This window comes from Myodes glareolus, chromosome 1, assembly GCF_982192425.1.
Source record: "Myodes glareolus chromosome 1, mMyoGla1.1, whole genome shotgun sequence".
Taxonomy (NCBI): domain Eukaryota; kingdom Metazoa; phylum Chordata; class Mammalia; order Rodentia; family Cricetidae; genus Myodes; species Myodes glareolus.
Window position 1 is genome coordinate 35182883 of NC_142026.1, and position 20758 is coordinate 35203640.

A 20758-nucleotide genomic window follows, 5' to 3' on the forward strand; every position below is an offset into this window, starting at 1 on the left:
CCCATCGCCCACCCAGGAGTGCCCTGGATCAGGTGGCCCTCACCTTCAACCTCTCAATAGCCTCTTCACTGCCTGGAGCAAACAAGATGCGCTCGTGGAGACTGGACACAGAGGCCGCACGGCTGGACAGGGCTGAGAGCGAAGATGAGGGGCTCATGCCCACCAGGGCATTGGTCACTGTGAAGAGATTGTTAGGGGCTTGGCTTAGCTCGGCCCCGCCCCCAGTTACGGTTACTGTTTTCAAGATCAGGCATGTCTAAGACGTGAGATGAAGGCAAGAGAGAAAGGGAGAAAAGAGAAAGAAGCAGTTGGGGAAAGCAAGAGGCGGGGTCAGGAGAAGGCAAGAAATGGGAAACACAGGCAAGGCACAGCAGCCTGGCCCAGCTGCCCAGGACAAGCGCATGCAAGGTCTCCTGCTACCCACAACCCTGCGGCTTGCCTGCCTGACCCACGGGCCCTCTCTTCCCTTAACATCCCATCCCCCTTCTGTACATATACCACTCCACTCTCCCTTTGACTGGGGCCTTTATGCAGCCCCTGCACCTGCGTTCACTGTCCATGCCTGTTAGCCACTTCACAGCATCCTGCACCTGAGGCCAGGAGCTCACCTCAGCTCACTCGGGCACCTGTCCCCCCTACACCCCAAGGTTCATTGTCATCTTCTGTGCATGGGCTGCACCTTCACTGCGAGCCAAACTGTATTCCTCATCCCACTGAACCCAGAATGGGCCCAAAGACTACCTGGAGAGGGGGCGAGGAGGACACGCATGAGGGAGCCCCTACTCTTCCGCCACCCCAGAATTCCACCACCCTTACAGATGGGAGGCTGGGCTGTGGCACCTGGAGGAGACGTGCCAGGCCCTTTCCAGTAGAAGCAGACACACAGCAAAGCAGCAGCCAGCACAGGACAGCACGGGGCACTGGGGAAGTGAACCCCAAGGATTCAGATCTCAGGATGGAGGAGATACTGTGGGGCAGGACTCGGCAGCAACCATTGCTATGTTCAGCCTCAAGAAACTTTCAGGGACCCAGATGTGGGGCTAGGTGGAGCAGGAGCAGACAGAGGTAGGTCCAGGCCAAGAGCTGGGATAGCATGACCCTCCAACTCCTTAGGCTCTAAAACCCGACCTTTCTCGGCCCATGGGTGCTCAGAAGTCTAGCCCCAGCCACTTTTGACTGCATTCTGCCTATTTATTGCCTCAGTTTCCCACGCAGACAGGGATGAACCAGGAACGTTCATGGGGGAGGCAGAAGAGGTGGTGGGACCTCCCTCCCCACCCGTGCTGCCCTGTGGCCCCCATGGCCGGGATGAAAGCAGGGGTGCCGAGCAGCAGTGGGGAATACACACATTTGGGTCCTCCGGGCACAGTGTTGGCTATGGGGAGGGCAGGCAGGGGAGGAAGAGACAGAGAAACAGAGCAGTTTGTCCCCAAGGGTCCACATACCCATCTCACAGAGTGAGTAAGCTTAGGGGAAAGTAGGTCTTCAAGGTGGGGACATAGGACCCCTCAAAGTCCCAGCCGCTGCAGCTGGCCTGGGGGCTTCCAGGAAACATTCCCTGGCCTGCTTGGGCCAGCTCCAAATCCAAACCATGCAATTCATACAGGTCAAGGTCAGAAAACCTTGTCCTGTCCTTGCCCGCCCCGGCCTCCCATCCCAAGGCATTCTGCCCAGGAGCTGGAGGAGGGATCAGGCTTTGGGCAACTTCGACTCTTCCCAACAACTGTGGCTACAATCAACAGCACAAGAGTAGGAGGCAGCCCCAGGAGAGAGGGCCTGAGGCGTCTGAGGCCCCTGCCCCACCCAGGGCAGACTGCCACGGACACTCACTGTCAGTGATATCGCCGAGACCTTGGGCGTACAGCAGGTCCCGCAGCCTGGTCACTTCATCCTTCAGTTCTCGAATCAGCTTGTTGTTGGGGTCTTCGTTGATGATGGCATTGCAGCGGATTTGCTTGGCCCGGTCTGCGTATCTGGGCAGCAAAGGGATAGAGGAGTTGGGGGATGGGTCCACAGAGCAGGCCCAAGGGTGCTCAGAGCTCTGCCTGGTGAGTTCAGCTGGGGAGAAAAATCCTTGACCTAGTCTGGCAGAATGAGAAATCACCCCACGGCTCTAAAGAACAGTCATTGGGACCAGTGTCCAAGAGCGTTCTACAGGTGGGACAGTCTTTCTTATCTACTTAGGAGGTATGGGGAACAGAAGGTACAACATGCTGTCCTACCCCATACTGACAACCCTTAGACCTGAATCAGACATTCCAAGATAGAACAGGGGTGCCCGATGCTCAGCGTGCTATCTGCCATCCCAGAAGCCCCTGGGAATTTGCCATGATACAGGCTCCATTTTCCACAGGAAGTGTACACTTTATACAGGCCAGACACTCCCAACCCAGACAATCAAGCTGCCTCCTGCAACCCGGCTTCCCGTCCCAAAACGCCCACCTCATAGTGGGAGATTTGGGGAGAGCTCATTGGACCTTATTTGCTAATTTAAAGTCCTCCATTCCCACAGCCAGAAGTATGGCTTTTCCAGCCTGGAGCCGCAGGGCTCGGGGCCCTCCTGAAATGTTTTCTAAAGTATATATATCAGGGACAGAATAGGAACCCTAGAGCTCTGGAACCTTACTGCTGGCCTCTGAGTTCCTAGAGAATGCGCCCCAAACATGGAAAGACATGTGCTTGCCCCAGAGTCCCCCGCAGAACATACCTCAGGGTGCTGAGGGTCTCATCATAGTTGATGTCTGCAGGGCTCAGGGCTGCCACCATGGCTGTCCTTGAGTTGCCTCCTGTGGGAAGACAATCGGTGGAGATGATGAAGCCCAGAGAAGACACGGAAACACAGTCCTGCGTGATGGAAACAGTGGCAGGTCGGGGGTTCCTTGGCTGCCCCTCGGCTCCCATTAGCCATTTTCCAGCCATGGGCCCCTTTTGCTTGTAGCAGAGATAAGTTTTGGAGAGTTCGTTTTTGGTTTTTTATTATTTTGTTTTGTTTTTGTTTTGCTGTTTATTTGTTTTGAGATTGATTTCTATATTTGTGGCCAACATTTTTTTGACTCATTTCTACCATTTCTGTTGGAAGTACTCTCCTCAATATGCCCATGCTCTTGCCTGCTGTACCTCAGAGAACCGTGTCCTTGGGGCCACATTCCTGAGGTGTGGCTCTCCAGTGAGTCTCCTATAGAGACGGTGAGGAGAGAAAGGGTTGGACACAGACTCTAAGAATATCTATATGAGAGGATTCTCTCTGAGGCCCTCCTCTAGGGCTAAAACTGTGGCCTTATGAGAAAGGCCTGCTTCATACTTAGATCTCATTCTAGCTGAAGGGACAGGTAATTGTGGCAACAGCCCTGTCCTCACTACGGCCCATGTGGCCCTACATGCTGTCATATACTTGGGGCTGCCATGACACGATGCTGGTCTGAGCTGGACATCAGCGTAGCCAGTTGTGGGGTGCAGAGTCATGTAGCCGAGGGAGCCAGGGAGTCCCACCTAAGATCTAGTTTATCACTCTGGGGTGTCTTTACGAAGACATCCAGAGAGGACCCTGAGGTGAGTTTGGAAAGGATGGGTTCTGTGCTGTACATCCATCAGCCTTCATCTCTCATCTCTCCCCACTTAGAATTCAGGTCCCTCAAATATCAGCCCCTCGAATCCTAGCAGGTCAGCAATGCTCCCAGAACCAAGTGCTAGGTCCCTGTTACAGACAAAACTAAAAATTCAGAGAAGGGAGAGAACTTGTTCAGGTGTCATAAATAAGTTCACCCAGAAGGTAGACACCAGGGCATGTGGTCTGCGGGTCCCAAGGGCCATTATGGCCCCTCAAACTGGCTTTGGTTCACCCACCTCTGCCCCAGACCTACCAGAAGGGCTGTGCTGTGAACCAACTGGCCCTTCCAAGGTTACTTTGGACTTGCTCAGAAAAGGCAAGAGGCTGTGTTGTGGCTGAACAATGAAATGGTTTTTTCCTCAAAAGGAGATGGGTATAGCACAGAGCGAAAGTCAGAGCCAGGTGACCAGGGATTTGGTGCATGCTCACCCAGGTTTTCCCGGAGAAGCCAGGTCAATACGGAGTCTCGGTAAGGGATGAAATCTGTCTTCTTTTTTTTCTTGTTCTGTGGGGACATTCAAGGTCAAGTCTGTGTCTACTGGAAGGGAAGGGGAGGGGAACAGAGGGAAGGAAGAGAACGGAAGGGGGAGGGGAGAAGGTAATAGGAGTGGGGAAGAAGGCAAGTACCATGTTCTCAGCGCCTCCCTAAACTTCACCTGAATCCTGGCAACTCCAATCTGGGCTGGGATCAAGGTCAAGCTGGCACATCCTTCCGGCTCCTCCCTCACCCACTGGGCTGTGTCTGGTCCACTCACTGGACTCAAGGCCAGGAATGATGACATCGCTGGCCACTGTGTCTCCCCCTACTCCGCCAGTACAGCAGCCCCTTCCAGCAGGGTGAAAAGACTTCTCTCCACAATGCACCACTTCCAATATCCACACAGTCGGTTCCTGACAGAACACCCTCCAGTCCCTCAGAAGCCAACTCTGAGCCTCTCCTTTAATAACTTACTCTCCTGGGCCTCCCCTGTGCATGGGCACCCTCCATACTCTTGACCCTGGCTTCTCACGGACACTCTGTAAAGGACCTAACAGTGTTGTAAATTACAGATACATAGTCACTGCCCAGTGTCTACTAGCTCATGGTGCATTTGTTTGCAAATCGGTAATTGAGCATCTGTTGTGGCCCGCAGACACAGCCCCTGTCCCCTGAGCCGTCCTCTCTCCCCACTCAGGATTCAGGCAGCAAGGAGAAGGTTAATATCAGTCCTTGGAAACCTAGCAGGTCAGCTCTAAGGGAAGCACACAGGCACCATCTCAAGGGCTGTTCCGTTTCCTCGGATGCAGGCACAGTTCCTCGTCATTCCTAGGATGCTTCCTAGGACAAGCTCCACTACCTCACAACAGGATGCATTTTGGATGTCCTTACACCACACTGTCAAAGTGGGCTTCAGAACCGTCGCCCCAACTTCTCTCTCAGCAGCCTGTAACAGTGCCATCCCCCCTCCCCCGCACCCACCCCCAAAGCTTGTCCACACAAGGCACTTCCTGTTTTGCCTCTGGAAACTCAGTACAAGAAAAAGTATTTCTGATTTGGTTTTCTAATGCTTAGCTCCTGAGGTTGAATTCCCTATCATATATTGTATTTTTTTGTTCCCATAACTGACACCTGTCACTTCAACCAAGGAGCCCAACAGTAGCCTATTATTCTACTGTTCTCATTCCATCCCCTGGGAGCCCTGTCCACCAGCCGTCCAGTCTTCTCTGCCACTTCCCAGAATAATTCTCCTCCCTCCCTTCCTCCCCTCCCCACTGCCGTCTCAAACCTGAACCACTATCACACTGACTTTCTATTCTCCTGACTACCATATGCCCAAGGTATTACCATACTTTGTAATCTACGTTCTCGCCTGAGCATGGCCCTGATTAATCTGACTTAGTACTGCTGAAAATTCACCCACTGCTTTCTGCTAAATCATAGCCAAATTCTGACGGTGGACCCAAGACCTCACACCCATCCTCAGGCCCGTGGCCTTCCTCCTCATCAACAGCTGCTTCCTCTCCAGGTTCTGTTCCTCACTCCATTCCTAGGAGTTTTTAATCGAGGTCCCTCACACAGCTCACTACACTGTCCTCGCAAGGTCCTCTGCTGTCTCGCTGGCCCTCACTCGGCCCCTCCCAATTACACACTGCATTCCTCAAGATGGTCCTCACAGCAGTGCACACAGATCCTCAAAGTTCCACACCAGTCCGTCCATGGCTCCTTACACAGTTCTCAGTTCTCAGTCACTCGAGGTTCATTACACGTTTTCTCTGAAAAGGTTTCTTACTGTCCCTCAAACCTCTCACAGAACCCATTGTGTAAATATCCATTTTCAGTTTCCCCATGCAGTCTTCAGTATTCATAAGTTACACACACCTCACACACACACACACCTCACTCACATACACACACACTTCACTCACACATACCTCACTCACACATATCTCACACATACACACACACACACTCACACATACACGCACAATCTCACACACACTCCAAACACACACACACAATCACATACACACACCCCACACACTCGCACACCTCACAACCTCACACATACTTACACACACACACTCACACATCTCACACACACTCCAAACACACACACTCACACACCCCACACACTCACACACCCCACACATACTTACATACGCTCACATACAAACACACTCACACACACTTGCACACCTCACACACACTCACACAGACACACATACACTCACTCACACACACACACACACACACACACACACACTCACACCTCTCACACTGTTCTCCCCGCACAGTAGTACATCACCCTATACAGCTCTTCTTAACTCATCAGCTTCTCCACAGCTCCCGCACAGACTGCCCACGGAGCTCCTCACACCTCTTCAGACACAGGCACACGGGTCCTTTAGACACGATTCCTCACACAGCTTCCACATAAGGCACCAATCCTAGATGTAGCAACTGCAGTTCCGTGACCTCCCCTCCCCTGTTCATTCTCTCAGTTCTTCACGGTTCCTCACACAGGTTCCCTACCCAGACCCGCACAGTTCCTCCACCTATTTCCACCCACTCCTATTATTCATCCAGTTGCCCACAGAATTAAATTCCCCACAATTCTTCACACAAATCCTCAAAAGTCCTGGGCATGCTTCCTCAGACAGTTTCCTAGCTCCTCACAAAGCTCACCTCTTGGGTCCTCACAGACTACAGCATGATCGTAAATACTGTCAACTTGGAAAAGAAACCTAGAATTGTCTAGGAGACAAGTCTCTGTGCTTGGCTGTGATAGAGTTCCTAGCTGATTTCACCTAAGTGTGAAGACCCAATGTGACCCCGTTCCTCTCACAGGGTTGAGGTGGTCCTGGGTTGAATAGTGAGGACAGACCTGAACTGCGGCATTCATGGCTGTCTGCCCCCTGAATTCCTGTCATGCCTTCCCCATCATGGTGGACAGTATCCTCAAACAGTCCTTTCCCTGTTTCAAAACATTTATGGTGGTGGTGGTGCACATCTTTAATCCCAGCACCTGGGAGGCAGAGGCAGGTGGATCTCTGTGAGTTTGAGGCCAGCCTGGTCTACAGAGTGAGTTCCAGGACAACCAGGGTTACAGAGAGAAACCCTGTCTCAAAAAACCAAAAAATAAAAATTATTTAGGTGTATACACACAGGAGTGTCGCTACACACATGTGGCAGTCAGAGGACAACTTGCAGGCGTCGGCTCGCCTTCACTAGGTTCGAGGGCTCAGACTCATGTAGTCACATTTGGTGACAAGCACCTCTAAGAGCTGAGCCATCTTGCAAGTCCCCTTCCCTTTTCAAGCTGTGGTTGGAGATCACCGCAGTGAGAGTCAATACACACACGCTTCCCTTCAGTTTCTTTAAAACTCTTACTTGGTTTCGAAACTGCTCATAAACTCCGCACAGTTCCACAAATTCCACATTCTGACGACTCCTCACACAATCTCCATGCAGCTCCCCACAAAACCACCAGTTCACCTCATATTCCCGGAATGCCTCTCATGCCCCACAGTTTCTCAAAATTCGTGTCAGTCTCGGCCAGCACCCGAGTTCCCCGGGTCTTTCCCTCAAGGTTTCTCATGGCTCCTCACAGTGTTGTGTGTGCCTCCACCCTATGGTAAGGATCGTTCACGTGGTTCCTCACAGGCTTTGGTACAGCCTATCACACAGAGTTCCACAGTGACCGACACAGGTCCCTGCTCACACAATCCCTCACATTTTCACGTTCTTCCTCACAGAATTCCACACGTTTTTCACCTGCTCTCCATCCTGTTGCCTCTCACTGTCTCCCACAGTTCCCTACTCCTACCAACCTTCTATGGCCTCAGTGCCCACACCAGTGCCTCCCACTGTATGCCAGACCCATTTGCCTGTCTGTCTCCTTGCCAGTTCTCAGGTCTTCTGCCTGAGGCCGTATCTCTCTAAAAAAAATTTCTATCCATTCAGATTAAAGATTTCACTTTGGGGTCACCATTGAAAACTCTCCCTGCTCCGCCACACTGTGTAGAATGTATTCCAACTTGCAATTACATTTTCATGTTCCTGTTTATTGTGCCTCCCCCCAACTCTGGGGTCATTTGGGTTGTTCATCCTAAGACCCAGCTGTTAGCACCCATCCCCAGCTCAGAAGTGCACTGTGCTTCTTCACTAAGTGAACGAATGAGGAGTCGAGTTTACTGCTGAGATTTGCACAGTAGGGAGCCGGGACCAAGGGCTTTGACCCCTCTCCCTTGAAGTTGAAACACTCAGCTTACCTTGTTGGGTCCAGAGTCCTGGAAAACAAAGAACAGAAAGAGTCTGAGAACCTGGAGCAAGGCTAGGGTCCAAGGGTACAGCAGACAGAGAGGACAGGCTGGCTCCAGAGAGACAAATGGCAGGCGGGAGCCCAAGTACCTGCCAGGTATCTGTCATTCACTGCCCAGACACAGCTGGCCACCCTGAACACAAAGAGTGTGAACACAAAGAGTGTGAACACAAAGAGTGTGAACACAAAGAGTAGCCACACATAAAAGTGTGAACACAAAGAGTGTGAACACAAAGAGTAGCCACACATAAAAGTGTGAACACAAAGAGTGTGAACACAAAGAGTAGCCACACATAAAAGTGTGAACACAAAGAGTGTGAACACAAAGAGTGGCCACACATAAGAGTGTGACTTCTCAGGCTGTTGTCACACAGCAATCTTTGTCGACGCTTAATAATTTCAGAATAAGATACAGACTCTAGAATCTTCCCTAGATTTTTTTTTGAGGGGGGAGGTGTAGACTGCACTGTCCTATGGAGACACCTAGCTCTTCACCTCCAAGGACTGTGGGCTCCCTCTAGAGGGTGGTTTTACCAGACCTGCAATGGTCGGAGCTAAGCACTGCGCTACCCGTTCACAAGGACGCCAGCCAAACATGCTCACAGTTGACATGTGGTAGCCCTCAGAAAGGTAGGATGAAAGCGTCCCATCGTCCCTTTTTTAGAAGTAAGAAAACTGAGGTTCAGGGGAGTAATTCTAGATTGTTATTTCGTTTCCAGCTTTGCGGCACTCTCCGCATCTCTGAGTTTTCCACTGAGCCCCAGCTACCTCTCTAAAGATAGAACCCAGGAACACGCGTGAAAGACACCCAGCTTTTCCTCGGGGACAGGTGAGGCTCCTCTGTAGCCCATCCCACCAATTTAGCTCCAGAAGCCTGGAGCCCACTCACCATTTCAGCTAGGGCAGAGATGACCTTCCCCAGGGTGGTCAAAGATTTGTTGATGTTGGCTCCCTCCTGTGTGTGGAGAAGGTGATCAGGATGTCAGTTGGCACCTGGAGCCTCTTGATCTAGCATGGCCCTGCTCTGCCTCCTCTGGGGCCTGGTCTTTGGGGTATGGGGCTGAGACCCTGAAGCTGATCTCTGAGTTCACTAGGGACAGAGGATGCTGGGGCAGGCAGCTAGCTGGTCAGAGTCCCAGGGTTCTTGCTCAGCCCCCATCAGGACCTCTCACACATCTGAACCCACAAAGAACAACTTAAGGGGCCCTTCCCAGTCAACAGTTCACGGGCATGGACCAAAAGCAGATGCGCAGGAAACTAAAAACGCTCCTTCCTGACACGCAAGATTGTCTTCAGAGTGGGTGTGCCCTCAGGACACAGGCCAGGCAGCTCAGTCCACGGCTGACCCACAGCCTGTCTCCCTGGGGCGGGAAGCAGAAAGTACTGGAGATGAAGTCCAGTGACGGACACTAGGAGCTTACTCTCTGATTGGTGTCTGTTCTTGTTCGCTGGAGCTGGAGTGGCAAGACTGATATTCTGTCTACTGAAGACCAAAGGCTCTGCCCATGTACCCCACTATCCCTGCACAGGCTTGCCTTTGGTGGTGGCCCAACCTTGCTCCATCCCCAAACAGACCCCCTGTCCAGCCCACCCTGGAGCAGCAAATGCTTGGACACTGGACCTCTGAGTAGATTTACTGTTCTCTCTGGTCATGATTGACCCTACCTTGAGTCGTGTGCCCTTGGCTCCGGTGGAATCAGCTCGTTCACTGCCAGCCAGGTCCACTAGGCTGATTTTGCTCACCTGAAATGGAAGATGCATTGAATACAATCTCCTGCTGCAAGCCTCTGATTTGAGACTGCTACAGGGGCATCTTGTCCCTCTGGGGCTAGTCTTGTGAACTGTTCAAGGAGCGATGGCCACACTCCTTCCCTGGGATCCCCCCAGTTTCCTTCTGCACCCCCATTCACGGCATCTTTTTTGACGTTCTTTCCCAGCGAGGTACCACACCACCTCTACAGAGGCTGCACACACCTCCCCCAGTCCTGCCTCCTTGGGCTGGGCATACTGTACAGCAACACAGGAAACAGACTCAGGGACTGTCACCCATTCCCACAGATGTCTCTAATCATCTGTGATGGAATTTGAACCCAGGTCCACAAAAGGCCAGGGCTGTCACTTAACTGCCTCCTGGGGCACTGGCTAGGCTCCCTGTAGGAAAGTAGTCAATCACGTGACCCCAGGAAGGCACAGCCTCTCCTGACTCAATAGTGATATAAGAGGGACCATCTCAGAGAAACCCTGGCAGTGAAACCTTGTCTTCTCCGGTGACCTCAGCCTTCCTCTGCCTTCCGGAGCCTCTTACTATGTCACGGGACGCAGCTGGGAGCATGGCACCAGGCCCAGGCGACCCCAGCACTATCAGGGACCCACAGAGACCTTAGAGGACACTTAGCTCCTCTACAGAGCTCTTTCCTGAGGCGTCTGAGAGAACGTTTGCACAGGGGGACCTTCCGGCAAAGGGATGGCAAGAGGCCCAGAACGATTCTGCTACCCTCCCAGAAGCCCACAGGTTGGATAACTAAGATAAAGACCGCAGGAAACAATACTCAGACAATGTCCAGATCCACAGAGAATACCAAGGTGTGGTTTGGAGGAGGGGCATCCGGAGCAGGAACTGCCAGGACTGTGCTCCCTCAGCATGGGCGCTCTGTCTAAGAAGACACTGCTCACCACACGTCCTGTTCCCGGTTGGGACTCCATCGCTCCAGGGGGAGTGGGAGACCCTGCCCTACCAGCCAGCATCAACCACCCGAGGTGGAACCTGCCCTCCCAGACCACTCCACATGCTTGCTCACTTTCTCCGTGGTAATGTTTGTCTCGGCATCGTGGCGCTTCTGGGTGAAGATGATGTTGAAGACGGCGTGAGAACGGCTGCTGGTCTCGTTCATGTTTGTGGCCGCCACAGTCCTGGGAGCAGGAAGCGGCGTGAGGTTATCCGTCCCTTACCCAGGGGTCAGACGTGAGACTTAGGTAGCAATGTGCTCACCTAGGTCAACGGGACTCTAATTCTTCAGCCTGGTTGTGACCACACCGCCTGCCAAGACTCAAGCCCAGTTCCCGCCTGCTGGTCCACCATGGAGGTGCTCAGCCCTCAAATGGTGTCATCATATATATGGGGTGCTCAGCCCTCAAATAGTGTCTCATATATGGGGGCGGGTGGCTACAGTGTCTCTGGTGCTTCCTGTTACTGGGGCTCAATATCACCCAACTGGACAGAAGTCCTCAGGTTTTAATGTGGGGAAGCCTCTTGGAAGGGACCAATACCCACCACTCATCTCATGCCATTCCAGGTACTCTGGGGGTCCTAGGAGAGGATCATGTCCTCATTAGCCATACCCCACATAAGGTAACATAGGCCAGCTATGTGACCGTCAGGGAAAAGTCCCAGAGCTGCCTGAGGCAGGTGGGGTTGGTTCCAACACTGCCCCAACCTGCCAAGCACCTCATAGAATCTCCCAAGATGGAATTCACTGTAATGGCTCAGAACCTGGCATGCAAAGGTCACACTGTCCCTGACATGCACTGAGGGGCTTTATGAACAACCCTGAGGGGCTGTTGGGGTAGTTCAGGACACACACACATGCATACTACCTCAGGAACTAATGGCAATCCCTGAGCAACCTGAGGCAACCAATGTATGCAGAAGAACCACCATGACAAGTATTCCCAGGCTAAAGGGGGTGGATTGCTTATGGCCACCATGATGAACCTCACAGTTTCTAGGCTTAGGCCTGACAAAGCAACTGCCCTTGGGCACAAAGACTGGAGCTGTTGGTATTGCTATCAGAGCCTAGTTACTGGAGGTGGCAGAGTCACACAGCCCATTTGCTCAGCCCGTGAACAGCCCTCCTCAGGTGGGAGCCAAAGCCTCTCTCAGGCTGAAACAGGTCTGGCACACGAAGCCCATACTGCCTTAGGAGTCACCACACAGACCTATCAGGAGGTAAAATCAATAGTGTCCCCAAGGACCAGGTCAGAGGTGAGAGTGTGGCTAAACGGGACAAGTCATCCCACATACCTAGCCTTGTTCCCTGAGTCCATGAGGTCCTGGATATCATTGTAGGAGGTTACAGCCAGTTTGGAGAGGTCTTCCACATAGGGCCCCAGCAAAGGGTGCTCCCTCACACGCAGGTTGCCTTTGTTCTTGGGGTTCAGGAGGTCACGGACCCGCTCACAGTAAATCTCCATGTAGCTGACCTGCAGAGCAATACCATCAAGACCCCAAGTGAGGCTAGGCTATTAGGGCCCCAAGCAAGGCAAGGCTGCACCGTCAGGACCCCAAGTTGGGCTAGGCTGCAGCATCCGGACCCCAAGTGAGGCTGAGCTTCACCATTAGAACCCTGTGACAGGGCAGAGACTTGATCCCTGGGAAGGGCACACAGGACATCCAGCCTATGGCCTCTGTGTGAGTGTGAATGTCATCCCACCTCTAGGTGTCCAGTCCTCCCTCTATGTAACAGACCGATAGGACTAAGCTATGCCATCAGGGACTCCAAGGCAGGATAGTGGCTGTCTGCCTACTAGGCAGGGCACACAAAGGGTACTCAGCCAGAGTCATCCTACTTCCCCCTGCCCTGCCCTCTCCCACTCAGAGCCATCTTGAGACTAATGACAAAGCACAAGCCCCTGTGGTCACCCTGGGGACACCTCCGCTTCAAGAATGGAGCCACAGTATAGCTCAGGCTCTGTGGTGTCTGCCCCTACGCTGGGCAGAATAAACACCTACCAGGGGTCAACTTCCCATCACCCCTCCTGAGCGCTGAGTCTCTAAGTCCCATGTGGGCATGCTGACACCGTCATAGTGTGGATAAGTGACAGGAATAGATATTCATTTTGGGTCAGAAAAGCATCACCAACCACACCTAGACCTCCCCAGATCTACACTCAGAAGCAGGCAGCAGGCAGGAAGTCGTACCTCCACTGAGTAGGACATGTTGTCATTGGTCGTGTCATTGATTCGAGAGAAGAGGTCTTCGCAGAGCTGCAAGGATGGAGAGAAACACGTTACTGATGAGGGCTGGTGGCTTGGAGCCCCGCCCCTCGAGGTGCTGTGGGCAGCTTGTACCCAGGCAGGGTGCTGCTTTGCTAGACCCCTCTGCTTCCTCCAAGAGGCGCATTCCAATGTAAAGACCTGAATCCAAGCACCCCACCTTCTAACTCTAGTGTCCCCCTGGTTAGTATCTGACTCTTTCCTAGCTCATCTGTCACCCTGTCCTCATCTGCATAGAGGCTGGGGCCACTGTTCCTCAGCTGACCCAGCATCCCTCCTTCTCTGAGCAGGACAAGTATGGACCCAGCTTGGATCCAGAGACCTCCTGCTGGGAGGAGAGAAGCGTTGGGAGATATCAGACTTTTAGTGGCTTCTGAGGAGTTGTTTATATCTTTTTTAAAAAAAAAATTATAATTTATTTAACTTTATTTTATGTGATTGGTGTGAAGGTGTCAGATCCCCTGGAACTGGAGTTACAGACAGCTGTTAGCTGACATGTGGGTGCTGGGAATTGAACTTGGGTCCTCTGGAAGAGCAGCTAAGTGCTCTTAACCACTGAGCCATCTCTCCAGCCCGAGTTGTCTATATCTTAAACGTATGGTCACCTCTTGTGCAGGCCACCTGACATCTACCCCCGGTCCTCACAAACCCCACATAGAGCATCTCCCCAGCTAGTGTCTTAATCTTGTGGCTACATGGGCACTGTCAAAGGCTGACCCCCTCCTGCAGCCCATCCCCGACCCTACTCCTTCCTCCTCTTAGGCCACCTCCCGCTACCCTTTCTAGGCCCCAACCATGCCTGTGGGATGATGCCTTGTTGGTCCTTCTCTTGCTTTCCCATCATGGTGTAGGACTTGCCAGCCCCTGTCTGCCCATAGGCAAAGATGCAAACATTGTAGCCTTCAAAGGCATGCTGTAGCATCTCTTCCCCAATGTCTCTGTACACCTGCTTCTGAGAGGCATAGTTGATGTCCTCGGGCTGCAGAGAGAAGAGGCGTGGCTGTAAGAGATTGTTCCTGAGTCATCAGAGCCCAAATGGGGTCAGAGCCTTAGGGTGAAGGGCTATGCATCCTGATCCTGACTGGGAGACAGGGGGTGCCTGGGCAGCGGAGCGGGGCAGGGCAAAGAGATCACAGCAGAGTATAGCATGTGCAAAGACCCAGAGATATGAGCTCAATCCAGCCGGTTCCTGTGGCCGTGGTGGGTTTAGGGGCTGAAAGAAGGCAGGGCTCCAGGGCTCAGGGACCATTTAGGCTGGACATTGTCCTGAGGGCAGAGGGTTCCTCAGGCAGGAAAAGCATGGCCAAGCCAAGGGGCAGAACTGTGGAGGAAGACTGGATGGGGAGGCAGCACTGAGGAACTCCGGGGCTACATCCAGAGATCCGGAGGCCCAGGGGCTTGAGGGCATGGACTGCATGCTTCTAAAGGAGCCAGAAAGAGGTGGACCGGGAACCAGGCTTGATGTGGCTGGGATGCGGGGGCTGGGGAGGGCGGAGTCTAGAGTCCTCAAGTCTCTTGGCTTTCAGGAGGCTGGAGCTCCCAGGCAGGGCTCAGCTTTGGAATTTCTGAGTTTGAAATGTTTGGGAAAGGGGAGAAGGCATAAGGAAATGGTGACAGCTGTGATGCTGGGACTGTGAACAAGAGGATCTTGTCCTTAGAGGTTGGTGATCAACTCAGAGTGACCCTCCAGGTGAATAGGGTAGCGTCTCCCTTCCATTTTATAGAACACGCAGCTTAGGGAGTCTTGGGACTCCTGAGGATCACACTACAGTCAGGACTGGGCCAGTATTCACAACACCAGCCTGCCTCACCCGAGATGCTGCTCACCGAGGTATGTGACCAGTAGGAGTAATCGAAGCTGAAGCTCTTGGGTGTCTCCTTGGGCTGTTTGGGGTTGACAATAGCTGCAAGGGACACAGATAATGAGGCTGGTTAATTCTATGCAATGGAATCCCAACCATCCAACCTGCATCCTAAGGTAGAAGCCTAATCTTCAGAGAATCCCAGGCAAGCCAGACCAACCCCCAAATGAGATGGGACAGGAGACCCACTTACAAACACACAGGAGTCTCTGCCCTTCTCTCTGGGGTAGACTCATGGGTGCCAGAGAGCATCACCAGGCCAGGCCTGTCATCTGGTGACTTCTTCCTGAAGACAGTCACACTGCAAGCTCCTGCTCCCTTATTCTATGGTTCTACAGCCTACTGGTCTATCTGCCCTGCCTGGCACACTTGTGCCTCCAAAGTAGCTGATGTCTAGGGCACCCTGGCACCTTGTCAGTCCTACTCTTATGCCTGCACAGCTCATTTGGGTGTTTGTGGGTGGCAAGCTCCCTTTCTTACAGGGGAAGCACTCACTGCCAGGTATATCACAATCCCCTCCTCTCTTGTCAGTAAATGCCTTCTAGCCTGTTGTTACAACCCAGGCTCATGGGCCTATCCCCTGACTTGTTCCTCTTGAGGTATTACAGTGTCCGCCTCCTCCCTGCTCCTCACAGAGGCCCTATCCCAACCCCAGAGACTCAGATGACTGAGGAAGTGCTTAGTCCTATAGCCAGGGACACATTCTGAGTGAGCACTGATGTGTCACCAACAGCTAGGGCCTGAAGTTTCCCGGGAGAAACCCCCAGTAATCCGGGAGGCCCACAATGCCACACCATAGTCTATGACTTCCATCTCTAACAGACCTGATCAACAGCACCAGTAGCCAGAGAGAGGGGACTTGGTTCCCACATCCTAAGGCTGTGTTCCCCAGATTGTCAAAGACAAAATACCCGTGTATGATAGAGACTGGAGGACCCCCAGCCAGATGCAGACTCTGCCCTGAGTTCTCATATCCATAAAGGACATGCGTCAATCATAACCATCATCAATTCCGGAAAGCAAAGCTCTCTACCCCCAGGACTAGGACTGCCAACTTGGGACAAGTCTTCCTCGGTGAGAATCACAACACAGCCCCTAGAATCCCTGGTCACCCACCAGTCTGCATCCAAGATGACTTCCTGCTACAGTATGGGGAGGGCCCAGAACCTGTTCTCAGTCATAATTGAACTGTTTTCTCAAACCTGCACCCACTTCAAAATGACGCCCCTGGTGTGTCAAGGTGACTATGTTTGGAGACGGGGGTCACTGTAGATAAAGTCTATTAAAGTGACATCATCAGAGTGGACCCTCATCTAGTATGACCGATATCCTTACAAAACGGGAAAATTCGGGGACACACACGCACAGGGAGAACGCCGCATCCTGTTAAGGTAAAGATAAAGGGCACAACACCAAATCCATCAGCTCTGCAGGGACCTGGGGGAAGGTCCTCCCTCCCTGCTTCAGGAGGCCTCAGCCCAGACTATAAATCTGCAGCGTGGCTGGTTGCGTAGTACATTCCAGAAGTTAAACTAACCTTCTATGATTTGTTATGGCAGCTCTGGAAAGGAGAACCCCTATGGTTGGGTTGTGCAGTCCTCTGCCACTGTAACAAACTCAATGGCCCCCAAGGCTCTGGTCAAACATCCAAGAGACATGGGGAGACCTCCCTGCTCAGACCCTATCTGGGCCCCTAGACACAGTGACTGACCACTTATTTATGCCCTACCACGGCTGCCTCAAGGGGGCAGTGGTGCAAACTGACCTAGTTTCATGTTCTGGGACCCAGGAACAGTGGCCTCGATGCAGCCAGAACCCAAGCCCAGACTAGGGGTTGCCATGGAAACAGCTGTGGTGCCTTCTTCCTTGCAGCCTGAACTGGGCCTCTGAAACCCCAGTGAGTAAGCCAGGACCCCTTTGTGTTATGCCACCATTGCCCCTCCTCTGTTGGCTCTGCTCCTTCACCCCTTGTACTGTGGGTCAAAGCCTCCACATGGTCCCAGATTCCCTTTTCCTGTCCCGTTCTCACTCCTGGACAGGGCTGAGTTCCGGACTCCATGTCCCAACCTCCCCATCCTCTCTGGCTCTGATGGGGTCCTGTTATTAGAGGTATCAGTGTACCCCATATGGGCCCTAAGCTCCCTGGGGTTGGAGCCTTCCAGGGCATAGGAAGCACGCAAGCTCATGGGGATGAGGCAGCGGACAGTGAGTGGGGAGGACAGGTCTTCATTTCAAGTTATAAATGGTCCATGGGGAGAGTCTTCTGTGGGGCCCACCTGGCATAGAATCCTAGGCTCAGACCCTGCTTGCTCTCGGCCCCCCACAGCCTGTCTCCTGGATCCTGCGGTATGTTACTAGAAATACCTTTTTCAGTCAATCTACATGGGGCCTAAGCTCCAAAGAGTGGAGCCATTCCCCGCATTTCACATAACACAGAAGGCCTGGATCCCATAATGCACCAGGCCTGGCTGTCCAACCACAGCTCCCTCCCCCATCAGTCTGATTCTCAAAAAAGCAGAGCTCATTAGGCCAGAAAGTAACTGTCTGTTCTGTGGAAGCAGGAGGAGGGCAAAATGGGACCACTTAGGACCAGCTCATTAAGGCTCCAGCCCTTCTGCCCTCTACTCTGACTGGGCCCCCAGGCTCTTCCAAGACAAGATGCCTGCACGGAGGCGGCCACCTGGTGGGAAGGACAAAAGTGACGGTAAGGGCAATGTGCAGAGTGGCCGAGGGAAAGAAATTAATCGAGCAGCTTTCTCAGGATCAGAATGTCCCCTGCAGCCAGGAACACAGCAGAATGAGGGGATGAGTGTGCTGAGCATGTGCTGAGCCGAGGCAGGAGCAGGTGCCTCCTGACCCCAGGGGTTGTCTGTGTGACTGGGAGAGGGCTCAGAAGTGACCTGGAACTGGGACTGTAGGGAGGACCCAGCATCACTTCTTTGCACAAACTGAGGCCTAAAGAGACGGCCCACCAAGGTCGGTCCCAAGTAAGATAAGAGTACAGCAGAATCCCTCCCTCTCAGGCTTTCTAGCCCTGGCTCTTCAGGAACCCACTTCAGGCCACATCCTGGGCTGATTCCTCAATATGAGGAGACTTGTCACCAGCCCACCCTGAGGCCTGCACAGGGACATGGCTGAACCAGAGCCCACACTACTCTGAGACTAGAATATGACAAGAGGAGAACAAAAGGCAAGAGGCACAGACTGCCCCATTGTGTAGGAGGCAGACCACGAATAAAGCACACAAAACATTGTTTACCCCGATGGCAATTACAGAACAGCAGGACCTAAAGGTGCCTAGAGCACCCCACAGTGATTCCAAGGTCCTCCTCTTCCCTTAATAGGCTGAGAGACCACCCAAGGGGGTATCAATGAGATACCTCTGAGACCCTCAACCCCAGCAGCCACCTGTGAGCTAGGAAACGACCAGCCAGGTGTTTGCACAGGTGCTGAGCACTGTGATGTCATCATCTGACACCCTGAGGAAGGACCAGGTATCTGTTGGTGCTTCCCACTAGGTGCAGTTTGGACCAGCAGAAGCTTGTGGAAGACAATGAGACCCAGGCTCATATATCCACCAAGTCCAGACAACCATAAGCAGAGATGATGGTCAGTTCTAATCCAAAGATGTAAGCATTTTAGGGCGGACTGTCATCAGCCTAGTCACTCAAACCCTGGGCCATTCACAGAGGACCCCAAAGTGGGCCCACCCAGCCTAGGGAGTCAGAAGCTAGGCCGACAGCTCCCCTGCTGGAGGAATGGGGGAACTACAGCAGCAGCTGGCCCTGTTAAGCACTATTGCAGATCTGGGTGTGGCTGTCAGATCCTGAAAATTCAGCGAGACTCCCACTGTGATCTGCCCACCTCTCTGCCGGTCTATCACAGCTCATTAAGCAATCTTCCCAATAAAATAATGAGCAGACAAGAGCCTTAGAGCCTGGGTCTGTCTCCCATCCCAGCAGTCAAATCCTGCGGCTGATGGAATCTTTGGGGCAGGTCTATGTCCCTGGCCTTATGGAAGGGCTGTCCCCAGGCTCACTGCTTCCCATTCCCCAAGACTAGACCATACCTCCCACTTGTCAAAGTCTGACACGACCAAAATGTGAAACACAGCAAATAGTAGACAAAGGGGGAACGGGGGGGGGGGGGCTGGAAACCAGGGGCTGTAACCATTAAAAAAAAAAAATGAAATTTCTGTCCTGGCAATGCTGAAGTATGCTTAAACAATCTGTATATGGTGGTTCTGTTGAACTTGTCCATACTGGATTTCATAGTCTAAGTTGATGAGGACAACTGACCAGGTCTCTTCCTCAAGAGAGCACCAGATCTCATTACAGATGGGTGCTGGGAATTGAACTCAGGGCCTTTGGAAGAGTAGGCAGTGCTCTTAACCACTGAGCCATCACTCCTGAGTTAAATAGTGTTGGCTTCCACCCCAAAATTCATATTCCTGGAACCTCAGGGTGTGATCTTCTCTGGAAACAGGTTTTTTTGTTGTCGTTGTTGTTGTTTTGTTGTTGTTTGTTTTGGTTTGGGTTTTTAGGTTTTTGTTTTGTTTTGTTTTTTTCCTTTAACATGATCTCACTATGGTACCCGAGTTGGGTCCTCCTAGTCTCAGGTGGTACTCAGCCTGAACGTCCTGAGCAGCTGAGACTACAGACTTGCAAACAGGATGGTAAAGATGTGATTAACTGTTAAAGTTATGCCTTAAATCCTTGTAGAAAGGCCACCCGAGGACAGAGACGCATCCAGGGATGGTGGCACACACCTGTGTCTCAGGCCAGGCTGGAATTACAGTCTGTGCGATTGAGGCAAGAGTTCAAGGGTAGCCTGGGCTACTGTGTGACTAGTAATCCATCTTAAGATACAATCTGAGACTCCTTCTCAAACAACCAACCTGAACACAGGGGCACAGATAGCAGGGAGACCAGGTGACAGTAGTGGGACCACAAGTCCAGCCAGACAACAACCACCAGACATTCGGAGAGATCAGAAAAGATGGTCCCCTGCGTGGAGAGGAAGCACCTGCCCATGCCTTGATGTTGACCCTCTGGTTTCCATCATCTGTGCTCATCTGTTATATGGGAGCCCTCGTCCCACACACACCATATGGATGAGGAAGGCTTAGGGCTCTTGAATGCAGGCTAGGCTGGCTCTTAAGTCTGGCTAGTAGGCATGGTCCCGCGGTCCCGTGTGCCCAGCAGTTGTTGGTAGCCATCATGGCCAGTACTCACTTGTGGTGCTTCCTGACATCTGGATGATGCACTTGGAGTCGCGGCTCATTTCCCGGGAATTGAAGGGGCGGACGCGGACCGCCACCTTCACAGAGGCCCCGGCCATTTCTGTAGAGTTTGTTGGTAATTCAGCAGCTGCGGTTGCCCCAGAGAGGGCAGAGTCACCTGGAATGGGGGAAATACGCAATTTAGGAGCAGTATTCAAAGAGGCAGTACAATGGTACCTGGCTGTATCCACAGGACTTCTCTGCCCACTTCGA

The 20758-nt window shown here is 52.6% G+C and overlaps 1 protein-coding gene across 14 annotated transcripts in view; it reads right to left on the bottom strand.

The window, feature by feature from the left end:
• Positions 1–20758, bottom strand: part of Kif1a (kinesin family member 1A) — an 88994-nt gene that overhangs the window by 46514 nt on the left and 21722 nt on the right. For 8 of the 14 annotated variants that reach the window (XM_087905693.1, XM_087905692.1, XM_087905689.1 and 5 more), the window contains exons 2-15: positions 20499–20663; positions 15230–15306; positions 14202–14381; positions 13328–13393; positions 12431–12609; positions 11208–11319; positions 10075–10152; positions 9299–9364; positions 8360–8377; positions 4037–4112; positions 2708–2786; positions 1831–1973; positions 1349–1375; positions 44–177 (exon numbers count right to left, since the gene is read on the bottom strand). In XM_087905693.1, the coding sequence (XP_087761819.1) occupies positions 44–177; positions 1349–1375; positions 1831–1973; positions 2708–2786; positions 4037–4112; positions 8360–8377; positions 9299–9364; positions 10075–10152; positions 11208–11319; positions 12431–12609; positions 13328–13393; positions 14202–14381; positions 15230–15306; positions 20499–20604 (1341 nt within the window). In that variant the 5' untranslated portion in view covers positions 20605–20663. The remainder of the gene's footprint in view (positions 1–43; positions 178–1348; positions 1376–1830; positions 1974–2707; positions 2787–4036; positions 4113–8359; positions 8378–9298; positions 9365–10074; positions 10153–11207; positions 11320–12430; positions 12610–13327; positions 13394–14201; positions 14382–15229; positions 15307–20498; positions 20664–20758) is intronic. The other 6 variants (XM_087905701.1, XM_087905700.1, XM_087905695.1 and 3 more) reach the window with 1 other exon arrangement.